We start from the raw sequence: 26433 nt of genomic DNA, 5'->3' as shown, positions 1-26433 counted from the left end.
CGAGGTCCACCACCGCACGCAGTTCCTGCATAACCCCTGGGTCGGGACTACCCTCGTACATGCAGGACAGAGGGTAGTGAGAGAGGGAAAAATTTATACAGATTTCGGCCCTTTTGGTGTTCCATATTTTGACACCAAATAGTTCCATACTGCTAATTTTTCCAATGCCCATCCGGGAAAAAAGGCACGGGGGTAGGCAAGGCGATTTAAGCGTTGCACTACGCCTCAGCCACCCGGGAAAGCATGGCTGCCAACTCTGAATCTGATTCAGCAAAAGCACACACCATTATAGTGGGAAACTCAGCATCATCATTTCCAGTGCATAACAGCCCTCTCTCCGATGCAGCAATTGACATCTGTCCTCTGCCAGAGCCACAAATGAAACATTAGGTCTCCTTGTTTTAAAAGGACCAGCAATCCCATCTGTAAGCTACCAGCAGGCATGTGAAACAGTGAACGTGGCCGTCAAACTCGACGGCACACGGTGCGCTGAACGCTCAAGCCCTATGAAAAGGCAAGACGAACACCGCACCGACGTGGTCATGTTCTCATGAGAGAACATGAACCACCCACGAACAAAGTCTCGGCATGCTCATGATGCGATAGAGGAGTGGGGGCCCGAAGAGATGTACCCGGCGGGGATGCCCCACTGTAATCCTCAGGTCCACCAAAGCTTATTAGCTAAAGTAGTCCTTTTCTGATGCACCAGAAAAGAAACTAGATCAGGGAATAAGGAAAGGGACTCAACCCCATTTGAGGTTTCATAGTCTGGACCGCGCATCTAGAGAGTGCCGAGTGACGCGCTGGGTTGCCGTGGCAACCCCCGCTGTCAGCCGGCGCTCGACGGCACACGGCGTGCTGAACGCTCGAGCCCTTACGAGAAAGGTGAGACGAACAACGCGCCGACGTGACCATGCTCTCCTGAGAGAGCATGGATCACCCACGAACGCAATCACACATGTTTATATGTGAGAGAGATCGTGGCCGTCAAATGAGGACAGGAAACAACCGCATCCAGAAACACACGGTTTGAATGACATCTTGAAAAAGACGCAGGGTCAAACCGTGTTGCTCTTTTAGAAAAGGAAAACCGCTCTTTCAGTGCTGAAGCACTCAGGGAGATGACCGCGGCTCACGCAGTTCAGATAGTGCAAGCCTGCGTGAGCACTCAGAAATGGAAACGCCCAGCCAACCAACAAAACCAGCTCTTTATCTCCTCTGAAGCGGCCACCCGCTGAAAAGCGCCGTCACACCCGCACTGGAACAGCAATCCTTCTCACGAGACTCGAATAACACTCTTCGTAGACAGCAATGACGCTGTTCGGCTCCGAAAAAAAAGGCAATGATCAAGCATTCCACTTCCTTATTTATACCCGCGCTGCGGGGCGGTGCGTGGAATGCGTGGATCGCATCCCAATCTCCATTGGCTCGTTTTTAATACACTCGAAGTAGATTGGTCTCTGAGATCAGATCCCAATTCGTCGGTCAGTTCCGACGTACGTCGAACGTGACCGACTGAAAGGGAACTGTACATTTTAGAGTGGCCTTTTATTGTGGCCAGCCTAAGGCACACCTGTGCAATAATCATGCTGTCTAATCAGCATCTTGATATGCCACACCTGTGAGGTGGATGGATTATCTTGGCAAAGGAGAAGTGCTCACTAACACAGATTTAGACAGATTTTGGAACAATATTTGATATAAATATAGGGCTTTTGTGTACATAGATAAAGTCTTAGATCTTTGAGTTTAGCTCATGAAAAATGAGGGCAAAAACAAAAGTGCTGCGTTTATAATTTTGTTCAGCATATATACACCGATCAGGCATATCATTATGACCTAATATTGTGTTGTCCCCCTTTTGCTGCCTAAACAGCCCTGACCCATCGAGGGATGGACTCCACTAGACCCCTGAAGGTGTGCTGTGGTATCTGGCACCAAGATGTTAGCAGCAGATCCAACACCAACTTTGAAGACAAAATGTTCACTTGCAGTCTAATATATCCCACCCACTAACAGGTGCCGTGATGAAGAGATAAGCAGTGTTATTCACTTCACCTGTCAGAAGTCATAATGTTATGCCTGATCGATGTATATATATATATATATATATATTAGTGCTGTCAGTTAAACGCGTTATTAACGACGTTAACGCAAACCTATTTTAACGGCGTCAATTTTTTTATCGCGAGATTAACGTTCTTTTTGGTCTAACAAACTTTGTAGTTTTTTCACATGCTGTTGCAGCAACTAGTAACGTTAGAAAAACTACAACACCACTCCGGATGTAGCTAGACCGGAAACAAAACATCAGGCACGCTGCGGCTGCCCACACTTGTTCGCCATTAAAAGAGTAGACGTGGATGGCAAGCGTGAGACGTCGAAATGAGAAACGTATTATGCCATGGTTTAACTCAGGGGTCTTCAACTAAAAGTGCTTGTCTTGAGCGCTGCTTTCTGCTCTGGTGGTGCATTCACACCGGACGCGAATGAAGCGTTTTGCGCGAGTGATTTAAGTCAATGCAAAGACGCAAATAGACATTCTGCGGCGCGAATTAAGCGGCGTGCATGTCGCGTCATTCGCGTCCGGTGTGAACGCACCTGCATGCTTGACCGCGCGTCTGGGTCTGAACGTAACAGTGAGCATTGCAACGTTAACTGTTTCATTAGCCTACGTCAAAAGGCTTCGCGGTCCGGATTTGGACCGGAGTCCGCTAGTTGGCGACCCCTGGTTTAACTGCACTATAGGCGGAGTCCTAGTTTACCTTGCATGTGCACTTTGTAATTTTATTTTGTATCACCCTGTTTTGATCCCTTAGAAAGGGCTGTTGAAGGGGCTGTTTGTGCAACAAAGTATTTTTTTTCACCCTTTTATTGATGGACAGTGTTACATTGTGTGAGCGATTATTTGCTCCAAGTGTGAATGACTGCTTCAAGTGAGAATGTTGGTGTGAAATCGAACACTACAGTATGCCAATGTTGTTTTCAATAAAACAAACATTTGAACAAAGCAAGCCGATCCACTTTTCTATGTTGATAAGAGCATTAAAATAAGAAAAAATAATGGGACAAAAAGAAATCAAGGGACATTTAGAATAAAAAAAAATGTGCGATTAATTGTGATTAATTGTGAGTTAACTATGGCATTAATGCGATTAATCGCGATTAAATATTTTAATCGTTTGACAGCACTAATATATATATATATATATATATATATATATATATATATATATATATATATATATATATATATATATATATATATATATATATATATATATATATATATATATATTGAAAACAGTTGTGCTTTTGTGCAGTTTATTGCTTCCCTGCTCAATAAAAGTATTAAAAAATGCAATATTACTGACTGCATAAATATTCATTATAAAACTTTTCGAGACTTTTCAAGTTGAGATTTTTTCCTTAACTTTTAACGTTTAATTGTAATTTGACTATTCTAGGTCTGGAATTTGCAAAGTTATTTGCAACTTTAAACTTTTAATAGTGTTATTAAATTAGTTTTTAAGGACCAAAAGTCATATAATTGTAGAAATATGGGAAATTGGCATTTGCAATTTAACACCCAATTTCAGCTGGTACCAAATTAAAAGATCTCTATAAATGACCAATATCCAATAAAGTTCAGTACTTTATTAATTGGTAACTCAAATTTGCTCACTAGTCTAAGACTCCCGATTTTTCAGGAGCCGGAAGCTGGATCTGTTGACAGCTATCAAACTCTTAGGTAATACATTATGGCAGTTCCGACATTAGGGCTTTAATACCACGTCGGTTGTAACCCCAGAGTTTAATTAAGGTTTGCCAACAACCGGGCACACAGCATAAAAATAGTTTAGCGCTTGTGTGTGTGTGTGTGTGTGTGTTTGTACATGCTATTTTTGCACAAATGTCATGTTACCCTCTGTAAACTCGGAAGTGAGAGACTAACTTTAGTCCTCTGGAGCTAAATGATCTCAAATGATTTAAAACAACTGTTACGCTTCATACTATTAATTGCATTCTTGAAAAAGTGTGTGTATGTGCCTGAGGAAAAAACGGGAGGGGGTCGCAAAGGTATCTAGATTTATAGCTCTGTGTAGGAGAGCGTGTAACTAGAGGAAACTTTAGCAGTAGTCTGATGTCATGGATCATATTTTGAGGGCTCAGTGGTTGGACTAGTTGATAAAAAACAGATTCAATCTTACTTAAAACGCTCGCACAACCATCGTCTTTCTACTGAGACCCTTTTTTTAAAAAAATGAAACCCTAAATGGCTCAGGAAACTGCCACTAACGTACATTCTTCACAGTAATGTGGAAATGCAGCACAGTCTCAGACCTAAACTGAAGACAGATCATTTACTAGACTGATCCTTATGGGAAGCTGAAAGTGTTTGTGTGGACATGTTTTTTATTGCTTTCCCTCTGGCATACTATTATTATTCTTCCTTAATGTGAACAGCTATAGCGTTTTATCCCTTTGGTGAAAACTCATCAAATGTAGCATGACGGGTCTGTGGCTAATTGCATGTAGTGTGGGATAGATGGGATGTTTCATTGCCTGGCAACGAGCTATTGAGTTTGCCATATTCATAACGTCAGCCCTTCTACCCTGTTTGAGCTAGAGCAGTTCTGCAAAAAAAAAAAAAACTTTTTGGTAAAACCATTTTTTAAATTCTTGTTTTAGGAATTAATTTTATAATTTTGCCACATTTTAATGTAGTTTTTTGTGGATCTACAAATGTACGAGTGTCAATGCAACTCCATAGACACTTAAATGTGGGTTCTCTTTTTTTATAAATACTTTAATATAATTACTTCTTTTGAATTGAGTACTCTAAACTCTCTAAATAAGGCTCAATAAATCACTCCATATTTTTGTAGTGTTCAGAAAGAGAGACATGTTTGCAGTCTTATGAGTAAAAGTAACGTAATTGAAGTCGACCCCACAAATGACTTAAGATTTAGATTACATTTTAAATTTGATAAAACTGTATTCACTTTTAACACAGACAATGAAACATTGTGAGACAGACAATGAAACATTGAGCTGAACTTTAGCTTCTTACTGTAACTTAAAGTTAATATTATATATAGTATATGGCATATTTTTATTTTTCTCACAAAAACAATGGAGCCCCTACTGTACTGCTGCCTTAAAAGAGTTAACTGATAAATTGTTCAATGCAGAGTCATCAGAGAATGGGAAAAACATGCAAAACATGACATTTTACATTGATTTTTAAGTCCATTTCATCTGCTTCTTAGCAACAGCTTCCTATACAATCTGGATGTTCATTTCTCCTCACGTGTATACATATTGTATCATTATATTATTGCTTTTGACATTTCATACGAAAGAATCCGCACATGATATTATTAGAGATTAATTTACAGAAAAAGAAGAGGAACATACACTACAAAACATTATTTTGTGATGTTTATACTTTAAACTATTTGCCAATGGAGGTATAATTATCTGTCATATTACACAATTTAGTTTAAAATGTATTTAAATGTTGATATTTTTATTAGAAAACAAGCCAAACGTTAAGGGTATATTTAAAAAAAAAAAAAATGTACACTGAATGGTGCATATTTTGATTTGTTTGCTCTGCCTTTGTTATTTAATCTGAATCATTGGAACTATTTAACTGTTTGTTTGGAAGCTGGAATGATAAATAGTGTTTATTTGCAAGTCACATATAATGATTGCATAATTGGGCACAGGCCATAGTAGAAGTGTGGGAAGAAGGTATATTGTTTAAAATGGACAATTTGAAATCTGTTTGTGTTATCTAGCTGTGTGAGTCACAGTGGAAAATTGGAAACACAAGAAAGAAGTGTGTGTACATGTTTGTGTGTGTGGGTGGACTTTATTTATGCCTTGCAGATGTGATACAGAATTAAGATGTACCTGTCCATATGCATGTGTGTGTGTACCTCTTAAAGCAGTGAGCAGAAGTGAGGATCCAGCAGCTGTTGATCAAAGTGGCTCCACATACCAACCTTCCATCTGCCTGAGAGCCTCGCATACGCACAGCTGCCTGCCACGGCCAGCCGCCACTACACCACACACACACAAACACACATTCATCTTCTCATTCCGAGCACATTAACAATAATTTTCAAATGTGTCATTTGTTATGTCAAAGATGTTTGTATACATTTTGACCCTCTCTGCTTACCGTAGAGAGTTTTCCCCTCCTATTATTCTCTTCTGACGGGTGTGAGAGGGTCTTAGACCACACATGGAGCCCACTGTCTCTGTAATGTAAAACAAACACATGTTTCTATAAAGTATATATGGGTGAATGTCACGAAACCTGTTAGGAACATCTGCCTTGGTTCTATTTTACAGAAAATCAGAATAAAAATATTTTGCATATGGAAAATGAAGCCTAGGAATCTTCTTCTCATCACTGTAATGTGTTTATATAATATGAATTATTTAGGTATTAAATGATATTTACATAATGTTAGTGTTTGTTGTACTGCCTTTAAGCTTATATAAAGCTTATTTATTTTTCATATTTTTGATTTTGGGGTGAAATGGGACATGGGCATGTTTTTGTGTATGCATTGTCTGCAAGGGCGTAGTTTTGGTTTGAACATTGGTGGGTTGAAGTGTGTTCACATTTAGCATTGTCCCTCATGAGATATTTATTTTATTTTAATTTTTTGCAAAATGGTCTTTTGTGGTATCATCCATATGCAAAGTTGGTTGATAACCCAATTGTTTAGTCAATAATTCAAAAAGGTCCAGACTTTAAAGCTCTTTCTAACTTGTACTTGGCCTTATGAAAAAGTAACAGTTATTGTAATTGTTTAACTATAGCATTTGTTACAATAGGTATATAATTACAGACCATTGATGGCTCCTTATTACCGTGCTAAGGCCAATGTTTACTTGTTTCTCTTTTTTTATCTATAGCATTTGATATGAAAAATAGCAAGCTACACCTAGAAATTATAGCTACAACATGCCACAGTTGTAATATAAATCTTTAGTGAAAATCTATTCCCTTAACAGATTGTCTGTTATAAATTCAAAATTGACCACAATAAATACAATAGTCTTTTAAGTTTATATTTTTAGTTTATATGGCTGTTTTATATCACGTTTGACTTTCTCCATTGCTTTTTAAAGTGGTAAATTCTCAATAGAATTCAAATGGGTCACACATTTTAAAATCAGTGTTGTGATAGGAACGGTTCGCACAAATCTTATCACACGTTTGGACAGTGCTGGTGAACGCGCGCAGAGTATGAGGTGATTTGCGCGCCACACATGCACAATTAAATAAACCATGCTTCAGTCATGTTGCGCTGATAATTGGTCCATTCAGTTTGTAAGGGAACTTAGTTCTAATAAAAGCTCAGAACGAGCAATGTATATAATTAATTAATAGCCTGATTTTGTTTCCATTAAACATGGTATAAATATTGGGGGGGGTTACCTCCCCCAATCCCCCCCCGCAAACTACACCCCTGCTTGTGTGTACATAGAGAACTGCTTGATGGACTTAAGAATGTAGAGTAGTATAACATATAATAACACAAAAAGATGTGTGCGTAGCTTATGTGTCCTTCTGGGTTTAAATGGAAAAAGCACTGTCTGCCAGATAAACTAGCATTAGAGTTATTATTAGATTGATAAGAATAATAAAGCATTAATGAAGTCTAAGTGCCAGTGATCATGTGATGGCGAGCCAAACCACATCCTTTAGAGCAGACATAACACACAGTCCACTTCAGCACAAACTAGAGATCTGATCTGATAGGTTTCATCTTTCACTCTTGCTTTTAAATGGTTTCAAGTATTTTTACAGGTGTGAGGATCTTTAAATCTATCCTTCAAAACCACTATCCATGACTCTACATTTACCTGTGCTTCAAAATTTACCTTTTCCCTGAATTTTAAAGACCACCAATTACAATGAAGTCAGATACTCTTGTAAAGCCCAAGAATTGCAGTTAATTTAATGTGCCTAAAAGAAATCCTAACATGGAAATTGTGTCATAATTTACTCCCCTTCATGTCTTTCCAAAACCATGTGATTTTTAAACTACGTCTATGTTCCATGAAAGAGAGAAACTCAAACAGGTTTGGGTAAATATCCCTTTAAACCTTGCCAGTATCACATACGTGAATGCTGTAGCTATAGCTATGAGAGGATCAAGGAGAATGTCCCACCTTTGACCCCAGCAGAATCCTTCTGTAACCCATAGTCACAAATAACGCCGGCATCTTCGCTATGGCGACAGTTGTGTGTCCCAAACGGCTGTTTGATACAGTCAGTCAGAGAATGTTCCCCACCCGTACACTTTACGTTGTCAATGTGAATAGGCCCCTCGCCTTCTCCAAAATACGCCATTACACGAGCTTTAGCCAGCCCACTGCAAAAGAATGACAGTAAAATATACATTTTGTTACTTTTTTTTTTCAAAAAAAATCTAAAACTATTACAATTTTTTGTTAAAAATGTTAATTATCATTAATTGAAATAAAGCTGAAATAAAATATAAATATTATATAATACATTTAATTTGTTTTACTTAATATTAGAAATGGCACCTTGGCAACTAACTGAAACAAAAAAAGGTGAAGTTGAAGAACTAAAATTACTACGCAAATGCACTTAGGGGCTGTCCAAATCCAATTCGTCTAATTTAACGACAGGAAAAATGGTCGGCGCGCCCTGGTCTAAAAAGTTTGTCCATATTCTCTTAATGAGTAATGGGTGTGTTTTGGGCATAACATGAAATGAACAGTCTCATCTCCCATTTCCTTTAAAAGCCAGTTGTGCTCACGCCATGGCGGATTCGCTATTTACATGGCGGAATTTGTAAATAGCGGAAAAACTGAACGCTTCTCTAGCAAGGAAATGGATCTGCTTGTCCAATGACACCACGCCTGCTTGCTCATCATTACTGCAAATAGGTAGGCTAATTCTGATACGTGCAATGACAATCCATTATGACATGTAGGCATTTTTATATTTACGTACACAATAATAATCTATTACATTTTAATCCTTTAATTTTGCGTGTCCCTGTGTGTGTAATAAGCAAAGTGTACGCACATTGTGAACCTGCCTATAGGCGCATATTACTAATGTGCTCTTTAAATAACAAAAAAAATATTGCGCCATTGACTTTAGACCAGGTTTCAGTCTATATCAGCTACCTCAAAATAGCAACGCGCTAACAATGCGCCTTTTTTGTTTTCAGACCAGCACGCCCATGGGTGAACAAATGGGCACAAATGCATTTGCTATTTAAACAATGTGGCGCAGGACGTGAAAATGATAACTGCGTCAGGCTGAAACTAGTAAAAAAACACTTTTTTCAGCGCCGCAATTGCTCCAGGTGTATGATAGGGCCCTATAACTTAAACTAAAATTAAAATGAAAACTGAAAATATAAAAATATATGTTAATTCAAAATATTAATAAATACTATAGTACATAAATAATACTAAAATACCACTGTTGTTGTATAAAAGCCTGCGATGAAATTCACCAGATTCATCAGAATCCTGTAGTTTAGCAAGGTTCAGTTACCTTGCTCAATCTGAAGTGTGAATGTTACCTGCAAGCATAGTCACTGAACAATGAAAGATCTGTGTGGGCTTCAGGCGTATTCACTTAAGACAAACATAGCATATAGTAACACACATACACAGGCCAGCACAGAATATCAAACTTAGCACAGGAGTCAGTGTCGCCAACTCCAGCTGAGAGAACTGAGCTCATCAGATATGAGCATTAGTTACAGTGCAATAACCTGACCTCTGACCCCCCTTAGGAGGTGAACGTGAGGGAAGGTGTTGATCACATTAGTGTGTGTAAATCTGACAGTCTTCTCAGTTTTGTAATCAGAGCTCAACAATAACACGTATGCATGATTCATAACCGAACTTATAAAATAGTATATCAACAAACAAACCGTTGATGAAATAGGCCAGAACCTATTGCTAAATAAATCTATTGTGAAATTAATTTTCTATTGTGCTGTCTGTTCTCCTGAGCGTATTTGACTATGTGTGTCACTGGCAACATTACTACACAAAGTTTTATTGTCTTTATCTTAAAGGGGATGTCTAATGCTATTTCATGCATTCAGAAGTATTTACACTGTTAAAGAGTTGGATTCTCATGTTAAACAAGGCCAAAGTTTAAAAAAAATTGTTGAACATATGACAGAGTATTTCTGTGCCAAATTCACTCTTTCAGGATTTGTATAAGTTATGGAAAGTTTTTTTTTGAGTATGGCCCAGTATGACATTATAAAGGTCGGAATTACTTGTATGGGCACTTCTCCCAGAAGGGTGAGAGCAAGAGCACACCCATCAACATGCTTCGTTCAGGTTACAGAAGACGTCGGCAGCGCTGTCATTTTGTTTTTGGACCACAAAATCAACAATGTCACTAAAGAAGTGTGTTTTTTGTTGTGAGGGAAAGATAACCTTGTTCAGCTTCCCAAAGAACCCAACGTTAAGGGGGATGCAATTAGTTTTCTCGGGGCAGCAACGGAGTTGTGCCTGGCATTTTGGTGACAAATATTTTATAAACAAGACCTAGTGCGACGCTGTGACAAGCAAGGCAGGCGAGAGCTGGGCTCGAGCCGGGCAAGAGCCGTGAGAGAGCGGCGCGAGGAGCACCAGCTGTGCGTCACACCGGTCTCGAATCCTCTCACGGAGAAGCTCGGAAGCATAAAGGGAGGAGCGATGACAGTCAAGGAGGAGAGAGGACCAGGCCTGGATTTTATGTTGTGTTTTGTTAAAATTTTAATATGTGTGTGCGGCAGTCGTCCGTGAGGAGACTGCCATTTTTACTTTCAGTTTGTTTATTTATTTATTATATAAAGTATACTAAGTCTTTTGAACGTTCGCCGATTCCCACCTCCTTCTTCCCTAAACAAAGAACTGCATTACATTGGTGACGAAACCCGGGAGGAAGGAGGGACATGCTGTCGGAGAGCCCTCGCTGGTGAGGATTATCGCGGTGCTGAGGAGGTCGGGCAGCGCAGTAGAGTGAATACCGCTAGTGGCTGCCCAAGGCGGTGGTGCAGGAGTGAGTGAAGAACAGGTGGGACAGAGAGCTCGCTGCCGTGCTCCTGGGTCAAGGTGGGGTGGTTGCCGTCCGTGAGAGAACTCGAGAACGGTGTGCGCAGTTGACGCTCATCTGCAATGTCACAGACGTTGGATTTGCAGATCGTTTGAAACTGAAAGATGGAGTGGTTCCAGCACTAAAATATCCCGGACATGAGTCGCAACCACAGGCGTGTGTCAAAAACATGCTAAAACATGCTAGTGACATGATTTAACATGTTAGCTACATCTAACAAACATGCTAAATCCAGGCAAGGAACCAGATAAATACAAGCAAAGCACAAGAAAGCAGTGCATACTGCACAATACAACACTGACATGTTGCACAAACTACAAGACATTTTGCCAAGAGACCCGACCAACGTTGGGAAAAAGAGCACAGGGAGGTTAGAGAAGGCCTCCATGGCTGTAACAGGAAGCACAGAGAGTTCAGGGAAGGCCTCCCCAGCTGTGCCAGAGCAGACAAAAAGTTCAAAGATGGCTTTCTTTGATGTTACCAGACAGGTAGATAGTTACACCGGACATGGACGTGCTGGGACCACTGGACTTGGGATTACCAGACTTGGCAGCACTGAGACCACCGGACTTGGGACCACCAAATTTGGAAGAGCAGAGACATTTGGACATGGGACCATCTGACTTAGAAGTGCTGAGAGCACCGGCCTTGAGACCACCAGACTTGGAAGCGCTGAGATCCGTGGTTGGCCAAGCTCTGTGGCCACTGGAGCTTGAGTCACATACCAAAAAAAGTGTTTAGGGGAAGGGGATCCACTTAAATGGATTAAACCTTGAGGGCCATAACGGATAAGTGTTGACTGGAAGTGGTTATATTGTCCATAACAATAAAAGTCAATGAGTACAAAATTGGGAAGACATTGAGATATGCAATGTCCAAAAAGTCTCTGTTGTGGTCCTTGAGAGAACATGTCCATTGGTGGAGCCAGATTAATCTTACTGCTGGATCCATTGAAGGTCTGGTGTTCTGTAGCGTGGCTGCTGTAGTCAAGGAGGAACGCTAAATCCGAATGCAGTGTTTAATAAACATCTTACAACAAAAGTAAATCAAGGCAGGGGACCAGACAAATCCAAGATTTCGTGGAGTGGGTACAGGTGAACTCCAATTTATCATTTACCATTGGCCTTGCTGAGGAGGAAGTCTTCACTCCAAATCCAGGCATCTAGTTCCTGTTTGCCAGTGTTTCCTTTGCTAGTTTGGCTCCATGGTCGTTGATCTCGATACTACCATGGGGGGGGGGGGGGGTTAGTTCCTGTTTGCCAGTGTTTCCTTTGCTAGTTTGGCTCCATGGTCGTTGATTGCGTTATACAGGTGTTCATTGTTACGTTAATTATCTCTGTGTGTATATTAGCTCATTCAGTTCTTTGTAACGTGTCGTCAATGTTATGTCTGGTTCTGTTCTCCCGACGTTCTCCTGAGTTTGCTTTGTGGATTATAAATAGACTGTTTTTGTTTACAGCTCATTCATCGTGTGCTTCTAACAGCCACAGTTGCTGACTTGCTGGAACAATAAACAGATGTTGGCAATGAGTAGCCATGGTAAAAGATGGGGGGAACTATGGAAACTAATAAGGCACAAAGCAAACAGGAACTAAACACAGGAAGTGGACACAGAAACAGTAGGAACCAGAACTCACTTTAAACTAAGAGACACTAAAACACAAGACAGCAATCATGAAAAAATAGGTCTAATGTTGTTTTCCTTTCTTCACTTGAATTTTTATTCTGACTATAAAACTTTCAAACTTAAATTTATCAAGCCAAAATTTGTCATCAAACCTGACTAATCTAGTTTGAGTTTACTGCTTTAGTGTGTATTTGAGTGTGGGTGCATTACATTTCACATTAATGACATTTAGATTTGCTTACACAATACACATTACATTAAATGTCTATGTCATCCTTAAATTATTATACCTTTATTTTACCAGGTCATCTCTGAATGACATGAAACCCTGACATGTTGATTTCACCTGTAACCCAGCTGTCTGCACACCACCTCTGCATCCCGATCCGTCCATCCATCATCACAAACCGTCCCCCACTGGCCACCCACCAGGATCTCGACACGCCCCTCTCTCTCATTCTCTCCGCCCACCAATCTCACAGGTAGACCTGACAGATAGGTAAAACAAAATATATGAATGTTTTACACACATGCTTATTTTTGCTTTGATCAGCAGATGGTAGTGTAGTGGTTAAACATCTGGACGGATCTGATTGGCCGTAGGTTCAAACTAGCAGTTGACTGCTAATATAAGATATTAGATATACATGTACTGTACTGTACTTTATAGGTTCTCTATAATGTTTAAAGTACAATTTAGTGTCACTTACTCTCATGTCATTGCAAATATGTATGTATTCACATGGGAATATATTTTAAATAATGTTGGTAACCAAACAGTTTTGGTTATTGACTTCCAGAGTATGGACGAATAACCCAGACATTTCTTTGACTTTCAGACATGGCTTTTCAACACAAAAGAGGAGAGGAAGAATAGAGGAAATGAGGGAGGCTATGGAAAGACATATTTTGTCCACATATATGAGTTTGTATGTGTGTGTGTGTGTGTGTGTGTGTGTGTGTGTGTGTGTGTGTGTGTGTGTGTGTGTGTGTGTGTGTGTGTGTGTGTGTGTGTGTGTAACACAGTAAGAGACATAAAAAAACACCTGGTGCTAGAGGAACAGTGTTAGGTTTCCACTCATGAAACATCTGCCTCCACTTACACATAACACAGACGCACAGACACACACATAAACGTAATCAATCATCAGCTACTGGCCCGTCAGCAATATCAGCGGCACTCTCTGTGCAAGAAAAATAAAACATGACTTACTAACCATACATTCATACAAATTTGCACTCAAAATTAATATAAATTTAACAGCAAATTTTGTTTGTAAAGCTGATAGTTCTGAGTCAAAATTCTGATTATGCATAATCATGACTGCTCAATAGCTGAATTCCATATTAATGTGCCATGTTGCTTCATTGTGTGACAATCATACACAGCCTACAGGCTTGGATTATTTTAGATTTAGTGTTTGATTATTTTTTCTATAACTTGAGTCACTTTACAATAACTTGTGCAAGTTCTTATGGCTTTTCACTCTACGTTTTATACATTCAAGAACATACAGCTTTATGAACATCTGCACTACCAATCATTCCTAAAACTAGAAGTTCAGTTCTCACAGTCATGTCGCATTTGTCAGAAGCCTTTTCAAATACTTTTCTAATTAAATCAAATGTACTTCATAAAGCCTTCAGTACCAGTGGCACGCACACACATACACTCACATACGATAATGATTCCAGCTGAAATTGTTTTTTCAGATGGTCTCTACTTTTCATCAGCTCTGTCTATAAGATGTCATGAAAAACACTCCAAAAACCACGTAGGCACACTCAGAGCGCTTTTATTTATTTGGACTCAGTGTCCAAATACAGTCTTTCTGCTGAGTGCATGTCGAGAGTGAGAACTTGAGTGTTTGTATATATACTGGTCATCTTTCATCCATATATAAGGTTTTCTCGTGTGTAAGCAAGAGTGATAGAGACAGAGACATAGATGGAGAGTAATATTTCATGTTAAGTCAATGGAATCACAATAGCAGCAAAACTGACATCACTGTGCTGATCTGGGAGGTAAATCTGTTGGTTTCTGCAGAATGCATTTAAACATGATCAAATGTGTTAAACTGAGCTCAGAGTATTACTATTGAGATGAATGACTTTGTGAAGGATGGGTGTTCCGGTTTTCTGTGGAAATCTGCGGAAATTCTGTATTGTGGGCACAGATTCCATGTGGACCCTTATGGATTCCATGTGGCTCAGAGGCAAATGGGAACTAAATTTAAGTTCATTCAGTGAGAAGGAGACATTAGTCAAGCTCTGAGAGTTTCCCATAGAGTCTCACTCGCCAGATTTTCATAGAGCCATCAACTTGACAGAGAAAAAACAGTATATACTGTATGTGCATGTGTGTGTGTGTGTGTGTGTGTGTGTGTGTGTGTGTGTGTGTGTGTGTGCGTGCGTGCGTGCGTGCGTGCGTGCGTGCGTGCGTGCGTGCGTGCGTGCGTGCGTGCGTGCGTGCGTGCGTGCGTGCGTGCGTGCGTGTGTGTGTGAGATAATTTTAAGAAGCAAATCAATAGGCAATGCAATAGGCAATTTGGGTAGTAATACAAAAAAGTAATAAAAGAAAACCTACCAGAAGCTAAATCTGGCCAAAAAAAAATCCAATTGGGGACATACAGGTACATCCTCAATAGTAAAATGATTCATAAATAAACTTTTAATTTTGTCAATTTAAATTGATTGGACAAACTGGATAAACACAGTAAATTAAGTTTAGTTTACTAAAGTTATAAAATATTTTTTACAGTATGTATGTATACAGTGCTTAATAAATGTATTAGACCACTTGTCATAATAAAGAAAATAATATTTTGTATGCCGTCATTTGACCTTGATAACAGCTAATATTCTTGATGGCATTGTTTTTTATGTACAGTACTTTTCCACAGTCTCTGATGTTATTGACTTCCAAATAGTTTATGGTTGTTCCCAAAGACCCAAGACAAAAACTTTTTTGCAATCTATCTTTGAATCCACTAAATCCCAAATTTGTTCAATAGGATTCAAGTCCGTACTTTGACATGGCCAACTGTGACTAAAGAGTTTACACATACTGGTGGATTAACCATTACAGATTACAGAAACATAAAAAAATATTTTAGTGATCACCAATACTGTTAGTTCCCTTTCGTTCAGTCACTACGACGTAACGTTAGTGACTAACGAATGGGGGTTTCGCTTAGAAGCCTATCAACTTCGAGTTTAGAGAAAACGCCCAATGGCGTGCCAATGCCATGGGCATGCGGAATTTGCATACGTAACTCCGCCTCACTGCGTGAGTATATAAGGAAGTACGAAGCAATATCGCATTATGTTTCTGCTTTCGGAGCCAAGAGTACCTACCTCTTCACTCCTACAGCCTTCTGAGACTCTGTCAGCTTCTTCGAGACGAGCAGCTTTCCAGTTGGTGTGACGGCGCGTTCCAGTGATCGCATACTTCCTGCCTGCTGATCTGTGCAGTGGTCCGCCTGACAGCTGGTGTGTGTTTCCCTGGGCGCTTCGGCATCGACTGCAAAGTTTCCTCTCATTAAAGAGCTTGCACATGACACGTCCTTTTCAGGATGTTTCGTCCGTGCACTTCTGGGTGCGGTAGATCGCTCTTCTCTTTTGACGGGCACGAGCGCTGTGTGACATGTTTGGGCTTTCAGCACGCTCAGGCAGCGCTCGTGGACGACTCATGTTCCCTCTGCGGGAACCTGGCCATCTCGGTGCTTTGATCGAGACTCAGTGAGTTCCGTGCTGATGCCGGAACGAGAGTCCCCTCCGTCCCCCCCCAATCTGCGGTCTCCTCTGGAGGCGGCACTTTGGCTGGTGACCAGGGTGATCTGAGGGTGACGGTGTGGAATAAAGCTCCGACGCTAGTTCCTCGGCCCACACCCCCCTCTCATGCACCTGACCCGGTCCGTGCTCAGGCGTCCACATCGGGGCCGGCTCCTGCTGTCCCGACTGTGGCGTTTGGCGCGGCGGAAGAGGAAGTGATGTCTATCGCCGCATCACAAGGTGGGCTGGAGTCATCTGAGGATGATGATTCGGCTGTGCTGCCACCTTCGGGTGCGCCAGCATTGCCCGAGTCGGACCCAGAATTGACAGCCATGCTGTCTCGGGCCGCCTCAGCGCTTGGACTGGAGTGGAACCCTCCGCCTCAGCCCGAGCGTTCGCGGTTGGATGATTGGTTTTTGGGGGCGGCGCGTCCGGACCCCCGTCCGGCCGCTCCTCCAATACCTTTCTTCCCCGAGGTGCATGAAGAGGTCGCGCGTTCCTGGAAGTCCCCGTTGTCTTCCCGTGAACGTTTGGCGAACTCTTCCGCCTTCACCTCCCTCGATGGAGCCGCGGCTCATGGGTACACTGGGGTCCCCCCAGTCGAACGTTCTGTTGCGATGCAACTGTGTCCACAGAGCGCTTCGTCCTGGCGTGGTGACCCAAAGCACCCCTCCAAAGCCTGTAGGTTTTCGTCATCCCTGGTGGCGAAGTCCTATAGAGCTGCGAGGCAGGCCGCCGCTTCTTTGCATACCATGGCAACTCTTCAGGCTTACCAAGCCAAGTTGCTGTGTGATATGCACGAGAGAGGGGCTGATCCAGGACTCAGCAATGAGTTGCGTGCCGCCACCGACCTCGCTCTCCGGGCGACGAAGGTGACCGCACGCTCCCTGGGTCAGGTGATGTCCACAAATGTGGTCCAGGAGAGACACCTATGGCTCAACCTGTCTGATATGCGCGACGCTGAGCGAACACGTTTCCTCAACGCCCCCATATCGCAGGATGGGCTATTCGGCGGAGCGGTCGAGAGCTTCGCCCAACAGTTCTCGGCCGCTCAGAAGCAGACTGAGGCGATAAAACACATTCTGCCCCGGCGGTCAGCTGCTGCCTCTACCCAACCGCCCGCGCAGGTGCCTCAGCCTGCTCGCCGCAGGAAGGCGTCCCAGTCCGCTCCAGCCCCGCAGCCCGCGAAGAAACGCCAGGCTAAGCGGCGCTCCTGATGCGGACGGCTCAGGGATGGGCAGTTCTTTCCAGGAGACGGCGGCAGGGCCGCTCCTTCCCCCGGTGGAGGGCCGGGGGAGAATCTTTTGTTCAGCTGCTGGCCCCCGGGTCAGCAGCACCCTAATGTGGTTAAAGAAAGAACTGACAACCCCATCCCTGAGCCCCCAGAGATCGGTGACGGCAGTGCGCGCCACCCTCGGGTCTCGCCACTCTCGTCCCTCTCTGTCGCCAGCCCCCTGGCAGAGCAGACCCCAGTGGAACGCGAGTCCTTCCCTGGTCTCCTCTGTCAGGGCGCAGCCGTTAACCGTGCCCCGACCCCGGGACGCCCAACAGCCTCCCCTGTCCGTGCCGGTAACGCTGCCTCGCTGCCCCACCCGGGGTACGTCTGCCGTCCGTATGACCCCGTTGGTGCAGTCTCTGGAAGCCTGGGTTGCCCGGACCGTCAGGCTCGGCTACGCGATTCAGTTCGCGCAGGCTCCTCCCCGTTACAGGGGAGTCCGCTATACCGTGACCGGGGCCCATGCCCCCGTCATGCGTGCGGAGATTGCCACTCTACTGGCGAAGGGTGCGATCGAGCCTGTCCCTCCAGCCGAAATGAGGTCGGGGTTCTACAGCCCCTACTTCATTGTACCCAAGAAAACCGGTGGGTTACGGCCAATCCTGGACCTTCGCATCTTGAACCGATCCCTTCACCGGCTTCCGTTCAAGATGTTGACTGCGAAACGCCTTTTCGAATGCGTTCGTCCTCACGATTGGTTTGCAGCGATCGACCTGAAGGACGCCTACTTCCATGTCTCCATCCTTCCTCGACACAGACCGTTCCTAAGGTTTGCTTTCGAGGGGCGGGCATACCAGTACGCGGTTCTCCCTTTCGGGCTATCTCTGTCCCCTCGCGTCTTCACGAAGATCGCCGAGGCAGCCCTTGCGCCCCTTCGGCAGCACGGGGTTCGCATCCTGAACTTCCTCGACGACTGGCTCATACTGGGCCACTCTCGAGAGCAGGTTTGCGGACACAGAGATCTGGTTCTCCACCACTTAGCCCGTCTGGGCCTTCGGGTCAACTGGGAAAAGAGCAAACTTTGCCCCATGCAGAGGATCTCTTTTCTCGGTATGGAGATCGACTCGGTCGCCATGTACGCGCAGCTTTCGAGCGAGCGCGCGCAGTCTCTGCTGACTTGCCTCCGTCAAATCGAGAGCAAGAGTGCGGTTCCACTGAAACTATTTCAGAGGCTCCTGGGGCATATGGCATCTGCAGCCGCGGTAACGCCGCTCGGATTGCTTCATATGAGACCGCTTCAGCACTGGCTTCGCGATCGAGTCCCGAGATGGGCATGGCAGTCTGGCACGCTCCGGGTCCAAGTGACTCGGGCCTGCTTACAGACGCTCACCCCGTGGTCGAACCTCAGTTTTCTCCGGGCCGGTGTGCCCTTAGAACAAGTTTCCAGGCATGTTGTCGTATCGACGGATGCCTCTGCCACGGGCTGGGGTGCCATGTGCAATGGACAAGCAGCCGCGGGCTCCTGGACAGGACCCCAGCGCCTCCTGCATGTCAATTGCCTCGAGTTGCTGGCAGTACGTTTCGCCCTGCACCGCTTCCAAGCGCTGCTGAAGGACCAACATGTACTTGTCCGGACAGACAACACGGCCGTAGTAGCGTACATCAACCACCAGGGCGGTCTACGCTCCCGCCGTATGTCTTAACTCGCCCGCCATCTCATTTTATGGAGTCAGAAGCGCCTGAGGTCCCTTTGTGCTGTCCATATTCCGGGAGTCCTGAACCACGCAGCCGACGAGCTCTCGCGGGTTCAGCCCCTCCCGGGAGAATGGAGACTCCATCCCCGGACGGTTCAGCTGATTTGGGAACAGTTCGGCGACGCACAGGTAGATCTGTTTGCCTCCCACGACTCTTCCCACTGCAGCCTGTATTATTCCCTGACCGAGGGCACGCTCGGCACGGATGCACTGGCGCACAGCTGGCCACGGGGCCTACGCAAATATGCGTTCCCCCCAGTGAGCCTACTCGCACAGCTCCTGTGCAAGATCAGGGAGGACAAGGAGCAGGTCCTTTTGGTCGCCCCGCACTGGCACGGCCGGACCTGGTTCCCCGAACTCGTACTCCTTGCGACAGCCCCTCCCTGGCCTATTCCTCTGATCCTTACTCAGAGACGGGGCACCCTTTGGCACCCACGTCCCGACCTCTGGAGCCTCCACGTGTGGCTCCTAGACGGGACGCGGCAGGTTTGAGTGGCCTACCACCTACGGTGGTCGCCACCATCACTTCCGCTAGGGCAGAGTCCACTCGGCATGCCTATGCGTTGAAGTGGAACCTCTTCGTCACCTGGTGCTCTTCCCACCAAGAAGACCCCTGGAAATGCCCGATCGGGTCCGTGCTTGAGTTTCTCCAAGAGGGGCTGGAGCGAAGGCTGTCTCCCTCCACCCTCAAAGTATATGTGGCCGCAATATCTGCCCACCACGATCTCTTGGAGAACAAAAAGGTAAGTCAGCACGACCTGGTCATCAGGTTCCTGAGGGGAGCCAGGAGACTGAATCCTCCTCGCTCTCCTCTCGTACCCTCTTGGGACCTCGCAGTAGTGTTAACTGCTCTGCTGAGACCTCCCTTTGAGCCTTTGCGGTCGGTTGATATTAAGTTCCTGTCTATGAAGACGGCTCTGCTGACCGCATTGGCCTCAGTTAAGAGGGTCGGGGACCTGCAGGCATTTTCGGTTGACGAAGCGTGCCTGGAATTCGGGCCGGCTAACTCTCACGTGATCCTGAGACCCCGGCCTGGATATGTGCCCAAGGTTCCCACCACTCCGTTTAAGGACCAGGTGGTGAACCTGCAAGCGCTGCCTTTGGAGGAGGCAGACCCAGCCTTGGCATTGCTCTGTCCAGTACGCGCCCTCCGCGCCTACGTAGACATGACGCAGTGTTTCAGGACCTCAGACCAGCTCTTTGTCTGTTATGGTGGAGAGCGGAAGGGAAGTGCTCTCTCAAAGCAAAGGCTGTCTCACTGGATAGTGGACACCATTGCTTTGGCTTACCAGCAGCAAGGCCGACCGTGTCCCCTTGGTGTGAAGGCACACTCCACCCGGAGTGTGGCCTCCTCTTGGGCTCTAGCGCATGGCGCCTCGCTAGCAGACATCTGCAGAGCTGCAGGCTGGGCGACACCCAACACATTCGCCAGATTCAACAATCTCCGAGTGGAGCCAGTGTCCGACTATGTACTCGCCCCCCCGAGTGGCCGGTGATGGGCCAGGTTCAGGTGTCTTCGCTTGGTCGCCACTCCACTCCACGGACTGGATACGTGCGATATTTCCTCAGGTGAGCTCCCCGAGAGCCCTGAGCTCCTCCAGCACTGTTGACGCCGACATCAGTTCAGTCTGCCCTTTCGAGCCCAGACCCTCATGTCCGGCCAGGTGCCCCATGTGCATGATTCCCTCCGGCGACCCCCACATGTGTATTTCACCGTAAGTCTCCGCAGTGAGCGGGTTTCTTCCCTTGGCGTGTCCCCGCCACCCCTAGGGTTAAAAATCCACCTTCGGCTGGTACCCTAGAGATCTTCCATATGCAGCCCCTACCGGCTCATATGTGTCTCTTAAGTCCTCCCCACGGGCAGGCATTTTTGGCATTCCCTCATTGGGATATGCTTCCCAGTGTACCTTGGTATTCCTGTGTTAAGTGGGAGTCCTTCGTCCATACTAGTCTTACGACAGGGTACTTACACTTACGCAGGGCGCTGGAAGACAGCTGAGTGGCGGGATTATATTGGGACCCCCATTCGTTAGTCACTAACGTTACGTCGTAGTGACTGAACGAAAGGGAACGTCTCGGTTACAGATGTAACCCTCGTTCCCTGAGGAGGGAACGGAGACGTAACGTCCCCTTGCCACATCAGCTGTGCTACCTGGAACGCAGGAGTTCAGTCTTGGCTCCTCAAGCAGGTAACATAATGCGATATTGCTTCGTACTTCCTTATATACTCACGCAGTGAGGCGGAGTTACGTATGCAAATTCCGCATGCCCATGGCATTGGCACGCCATTGGGCGTTTTCTCTAAACTCGAAGTTGATAGGCTTCTAAGCGAAACCCCCATTCGTTAGTCACTAACGTTACGTCTCCGTTCCCTCCTCAGGGAACGAGGGTTACATCTGTAACCGAGACGTTTAGGGCAGCTGTGGCACAAACCTTACATTGTGTAGTAATATAGATAACACTTTAGAATAATGGTCATTAGTTAACATTAGTTAATGTATTAACTAACATGAACTAACCATGAGCAATACATTTGTTACTGTATTTGTTCATCTTTGTTAACGTTAGTTAATCTAAATCCAGGTGTTCATGGTTTGTTCATGTTAGTTCACACTGCATTAACTAATGTTAGCAAAATTTTAATAAAGTATTAGTAAATGTTGAAATTAACATTAACAAAGATAAATAAATGCTTTATAAGTGCAGTTCATTATTAGTTCATGTTAACTAATGTAGTTAACTAATGTAAACTAATGACCATTATTCTAAAGTGTTACCGTAATATATAAAGTATATACAGTATATAACATATATGAATGTCATATATGAATGTTATATATAAGAATGTTGAATATGAATACTAATACAATGAATGTTTGATAAGAATACTAAAGACCAGAGACGTTTTTACTTTTTAGTTTATACACACACAAAAACACACTCAAGTGGATCCCTGTGTGAGTAAGATGAATTAAACAGGAAGATCTCCTCTATAGTGAGTCTCTTGAAAGCATCAGCTGCTCTGTCCAAAGTCAATAAAGTTAAATCAGCCAGAGAGTGCAGGAAAAAGGCCAGCAGGGCATTTACACACAATCAATAGTATCTTGTGTGTGTGTGTGCGAGTGTGTAAGTGACACACACCTCACCGTTTCCCAGTTCCAGTGTTATCACTCATTCTGTTATTCACACTCTGATTGGCCTGCTGCCCATAAAGATCTGTTACACACACATTCTGCATTCTGCTGCATTTTACAAAAGGGCTATGGGATAGAGGGGAAAAGGGGGAATCAAACTGAGACAGAGAAAAGCTGCAAAATAATGTGAAAGTACTGTTACTTCTGGATATTTTATTCACAGTGACAGTGGTGAACTCTCTGCAAAACAATTCATTTAGCCTGTGTCTTGAATGCAGATTAAGGCAGGAAAAATGTGGTCTTGTAGTAAAAATGCATTCCTATAGATCTGTCACAGTATTATTTTGTAATCTGTCTGTTATTTAATAATAATAATCAAATTAACTAGATAAGGAGATCATTATCCAAAAACAATTGTTCTACTATATTATTCAAATGTATTTGTCTTTCTGATTAAAATGTCTTGATTTTTTTTTAATTAATTAAAATACAAAATAAAAATACAATTAAAAAATTACAGTTTTATTTTACTAAATATCACTGTTTTCATTCAATTATTTTTTAATTCAATTATTCATTAATATTTATATTAAATTAACTTCCGTTATTTTATAACCTGAGTTATAATCATGAAAATGAAGTGAATTATGTAATCTAAAAGTATAGTGGAGTGTTTTCCATATGTATGTGTGTAATTGTGTGTCTGTCTGGATCCGGTAAAATCATCAGCTCTTTATGAAGCTCAGCAGGAGTCAGACATGATAAGTCTAGTGGCAGCTGTACTTGTTAAACGTCTGGTTTCATGTCTTCTGACCATTAGCAGAACTCGTTCAGTCTGTCTTGAGCTGGTTAATACATAATGCTGAATCAGAGTCCTTATGACATACTAAAGATTTTTCCGATCATAACTCTCTGTGTGGATTTTGCATACATATATATTTAGTAGTGTGTGTAATGTAACATTGTGCTGATAAAGAGATCGACTTCCACAAGGGGAATTCAGGCTTGTGTGAGTGCATACACCATCTCTTGTGCCACATGGGATACAGTTGGGATACATCACCACAGCAACACCATAATAGTTATCATAACTCTGAAGTGCTAATACAAAAGTATATTACCTCACATATGTGAACCATATGGAGTGATGGAGTGCACATAAACGTTTTTAAGGGCCATTCTACAAAACTAAATTTGCATAAAATATACAGCTGTTAAAATTACTTATCAGATATATAAGGGGTTCTCTATACAAAATAGAACATTACCGTTCTCCACCCATGGTTCGGTACTTACTTGCACCACAGTTCACCTCAAATCTGACAACACATGTGCCTACGCATTTATAATATGGTTTGTTGAAAATAACAATGCGTGAAACAGAGTTTTCTGACAATGGATATGCATTCTGGCTTCCCCTAAACTTTGTTCAATGCGAGTGCCATATGCTCTAATATGACCAGTCATTTACACCGTCATCACCCAGGTGATGATAGCACACAAGCACAGGTGAGACCTGAACAGCACAAGTTGCTATCTGTATTTAAACTAAACTCATTTAAGCCTTGCCAATTTGAACATTCATGTGCAAGAAGATGCAAAAAAGAACTTGTGTGTGCACTCATTCGAAGCGCGCACACGGAAATCCATGTCTCAGACACCATACAAATATTGAGTTCTCTTTCAAGTCTTGCGCTTGAACGGACAAATTCACACAAAAATTGTGTCAACATGCCTGTCTTAGTGGGTATGCTAAACAGTCGAGAAAGACACTGTATCAGAGTACTGTATTAGTTTACTGGATCTGTGCATTATGTCTTAAAGTGACAGCAGCCACTTAAAGCAAATCACTCATTTCTCTTGACTGAAGATCTTTTGTGACTTAAATAATGAATCATCTTTATTTAATTTCTACAGTGAAGATTATATGCAATGTTGTTTTACATTTGATTTTATTAAATTTCTGTACCTGAAAACTACTGTTAGATAAACACCTGAAAAGCATAGTTTATTTAGTTTGTATATTTGCTCTATTGTAATTATTTGTGCTGTTGCTTGTAGTTTAATTATTTGTCCTTATTGTCTTTATTTTTATTTGACAGTAGTACTTTTTTCCCTGAACATAGCACATACCGAGATAAAACAGTTTTAACATTCATTTTAGTCTGGGACTAGGCTGAAGCTTTGTCTGTGAAACCGGGGGAATATTAAAGATATTAATGTTAATACAGTTTCTGAATATTTTTATTGATGGACAGCTAATAAATATTGTTATTATAATGTTACATTTTATTAAAAATGACTGATGATACCCATTGAAGTATTGTTTATATAACATTAATCTATCTGTACACTCCCAGTCAGAAGTTTGGAATAATTACGAATGTTTTTGAAAGAAGTCTCCTCTGCTCACCAAGGCTGCATTTATTTGATTTAACATACAGTAAAAACAGTAATATTGTAAAATATTACTACCATTTAGAATAACTATTTTAATATATTTTAAAATATAATTTATTCCTGTGATCAAAGCTGATTTTTTTAGCAGCCATTACTCCAGTCTTCAGTGTCACATGATCCTTCAGAAATCATTCTAATATGCTGATTTGGTGCTCAAGAAAATCTTATGTAAAACTTTACAATATGGGTGCACTAATATGCAAAAAAGTCATAACATGATACCTTTGCAAATCGTTAGCTAATGATTAATTAAAGTAGACAACTGGAAGTTGAAATACATGGCTTCAACCATTGTGGTAATTAACATATGAATTTAAACTCTTTGTTAATATAATATGTTATAACGGAATTAATACAATATGACACATTTAACTAATAACAATTTAATGATTACTTAATCTAATAATCATATAGAATGTTCAATAGTTGCTGAAGCAGTAATCATTAATAAATGGTTTAGTTCTTCATGAGTCATACATTAACTCATGCTTATCTGTGCATTAGTTAAACATGAATTAATGCATATTAGTGCACCCATATTGTAAAGTGTTACCAAAATGTCTTATTAGTATTATAGTCACTGAAATTAAGCAAGACACAGAGTTGTTGCAACAAAGTTTGAATGACTAGAATACTTGAATGACTGACATTTCTGTAAGTTTAGGTTTCAAACTTTCAAACCGTATCAGCTTTTTTATAGGTCATGTCAGATTTATGGCTGATGAGATTTATGTCTCCCTCAGTGTTTGAACTGTTCCTACGTCTCTGAGGAGAGAGAATGTATAAGGTGGTGTTAAAGTGTGTGTGTCAGAGCTCTTACTGGTGGGCACTCCATGTCTGGAGCGCTGGGGGTTGCACACAATGGCTACGTCTTGGTTGTGAGTGCAGTCGTGTTTGAGCCAGCCCCTCCGGGTGCAGTGTGTGATGCTGGGCTCTTTTCCTGTGCACCTGACATCATCCAGGAGAATAGGACCTGCTGCCATCCCGAACCGCCCTGGTGACACACTCTCCCCTGACCTGCATCAACACAACAGCATTAACAAAGAAGTCAATAATAAACACACCAGCAATCAAATCAAATCGCTTAATGTTGCATGTGTTTGTGCTACCTGAAGCCCAGTTGCCTGCAGACGACCTGCGTGTTGGTCTGTGTCCAGCCATCATCACACACGGTCCCCCAATGACCTCTGTAATGAACCTCAAGTCTCCCTTCATAACCCTTCACACCCCCAACCAGACGCACTGCGCCATCTCAAAAAGAGAGAGAGGGACTCCATTTACACCTGGTATTAACATCAACCTAGGGTAAATGTAAATTTAAAACAATTCCG

General features: G+C 43.0%; 1 protein-coding gene across 1 annotated transcript in view; it reads right to left on the bottom strand.

The window, feature by feature from the left end:
- prss12 (serine protease 12) overlaps positions 1 to 26433 on the bottom strand; it is a 66993-nt gene that overhangs the window by 22430 nt on the left and 18130 nt on the right. Inside the window, exons 6-11 of the mRNA XM_079812124.1 lie at positions 26212 to 26353; positions 25923 to 26119; positions 13111 to 13252; positions 8203 to 8405; positions 6194 to 6272; positions 5949 to 6071 (exon numbers count right to left, since the gene is read on the bottom strand). Coding sequence (XP_079668250.1) covers positions 5949 to 6071; positions 6194 to 6272; positions 8203 to 8405; positions 13111 to 13252; positions 25923 to 26119; positions 26212 to 26353 — 886 coding nt within the window. The remainder of the gene's footprint in view (positions 1 to 5948; positions 6072 to 6193; positions 6273 to 8202; positions 8406 to 13110; positions 13253 to 25922; positions 26120 to 26211; positions 26354 to 26433) is intronic.

This window comes from Gobio gobio (assembly GCF_949357685.1).
Source record: "Gobio gobio genome assembly, chromosome: 3".
NCBI lineage: Eukaryota > Metazoa > Chordata > Actinopteri > Cypriniformes > Gobionidae > Gobio > Gobio gobio.
The sequence above is the reverse complement of the archived record's forward strand: the minus strand, read 5'-3'. Positions and strand labels throughout refer to the sequence as shown.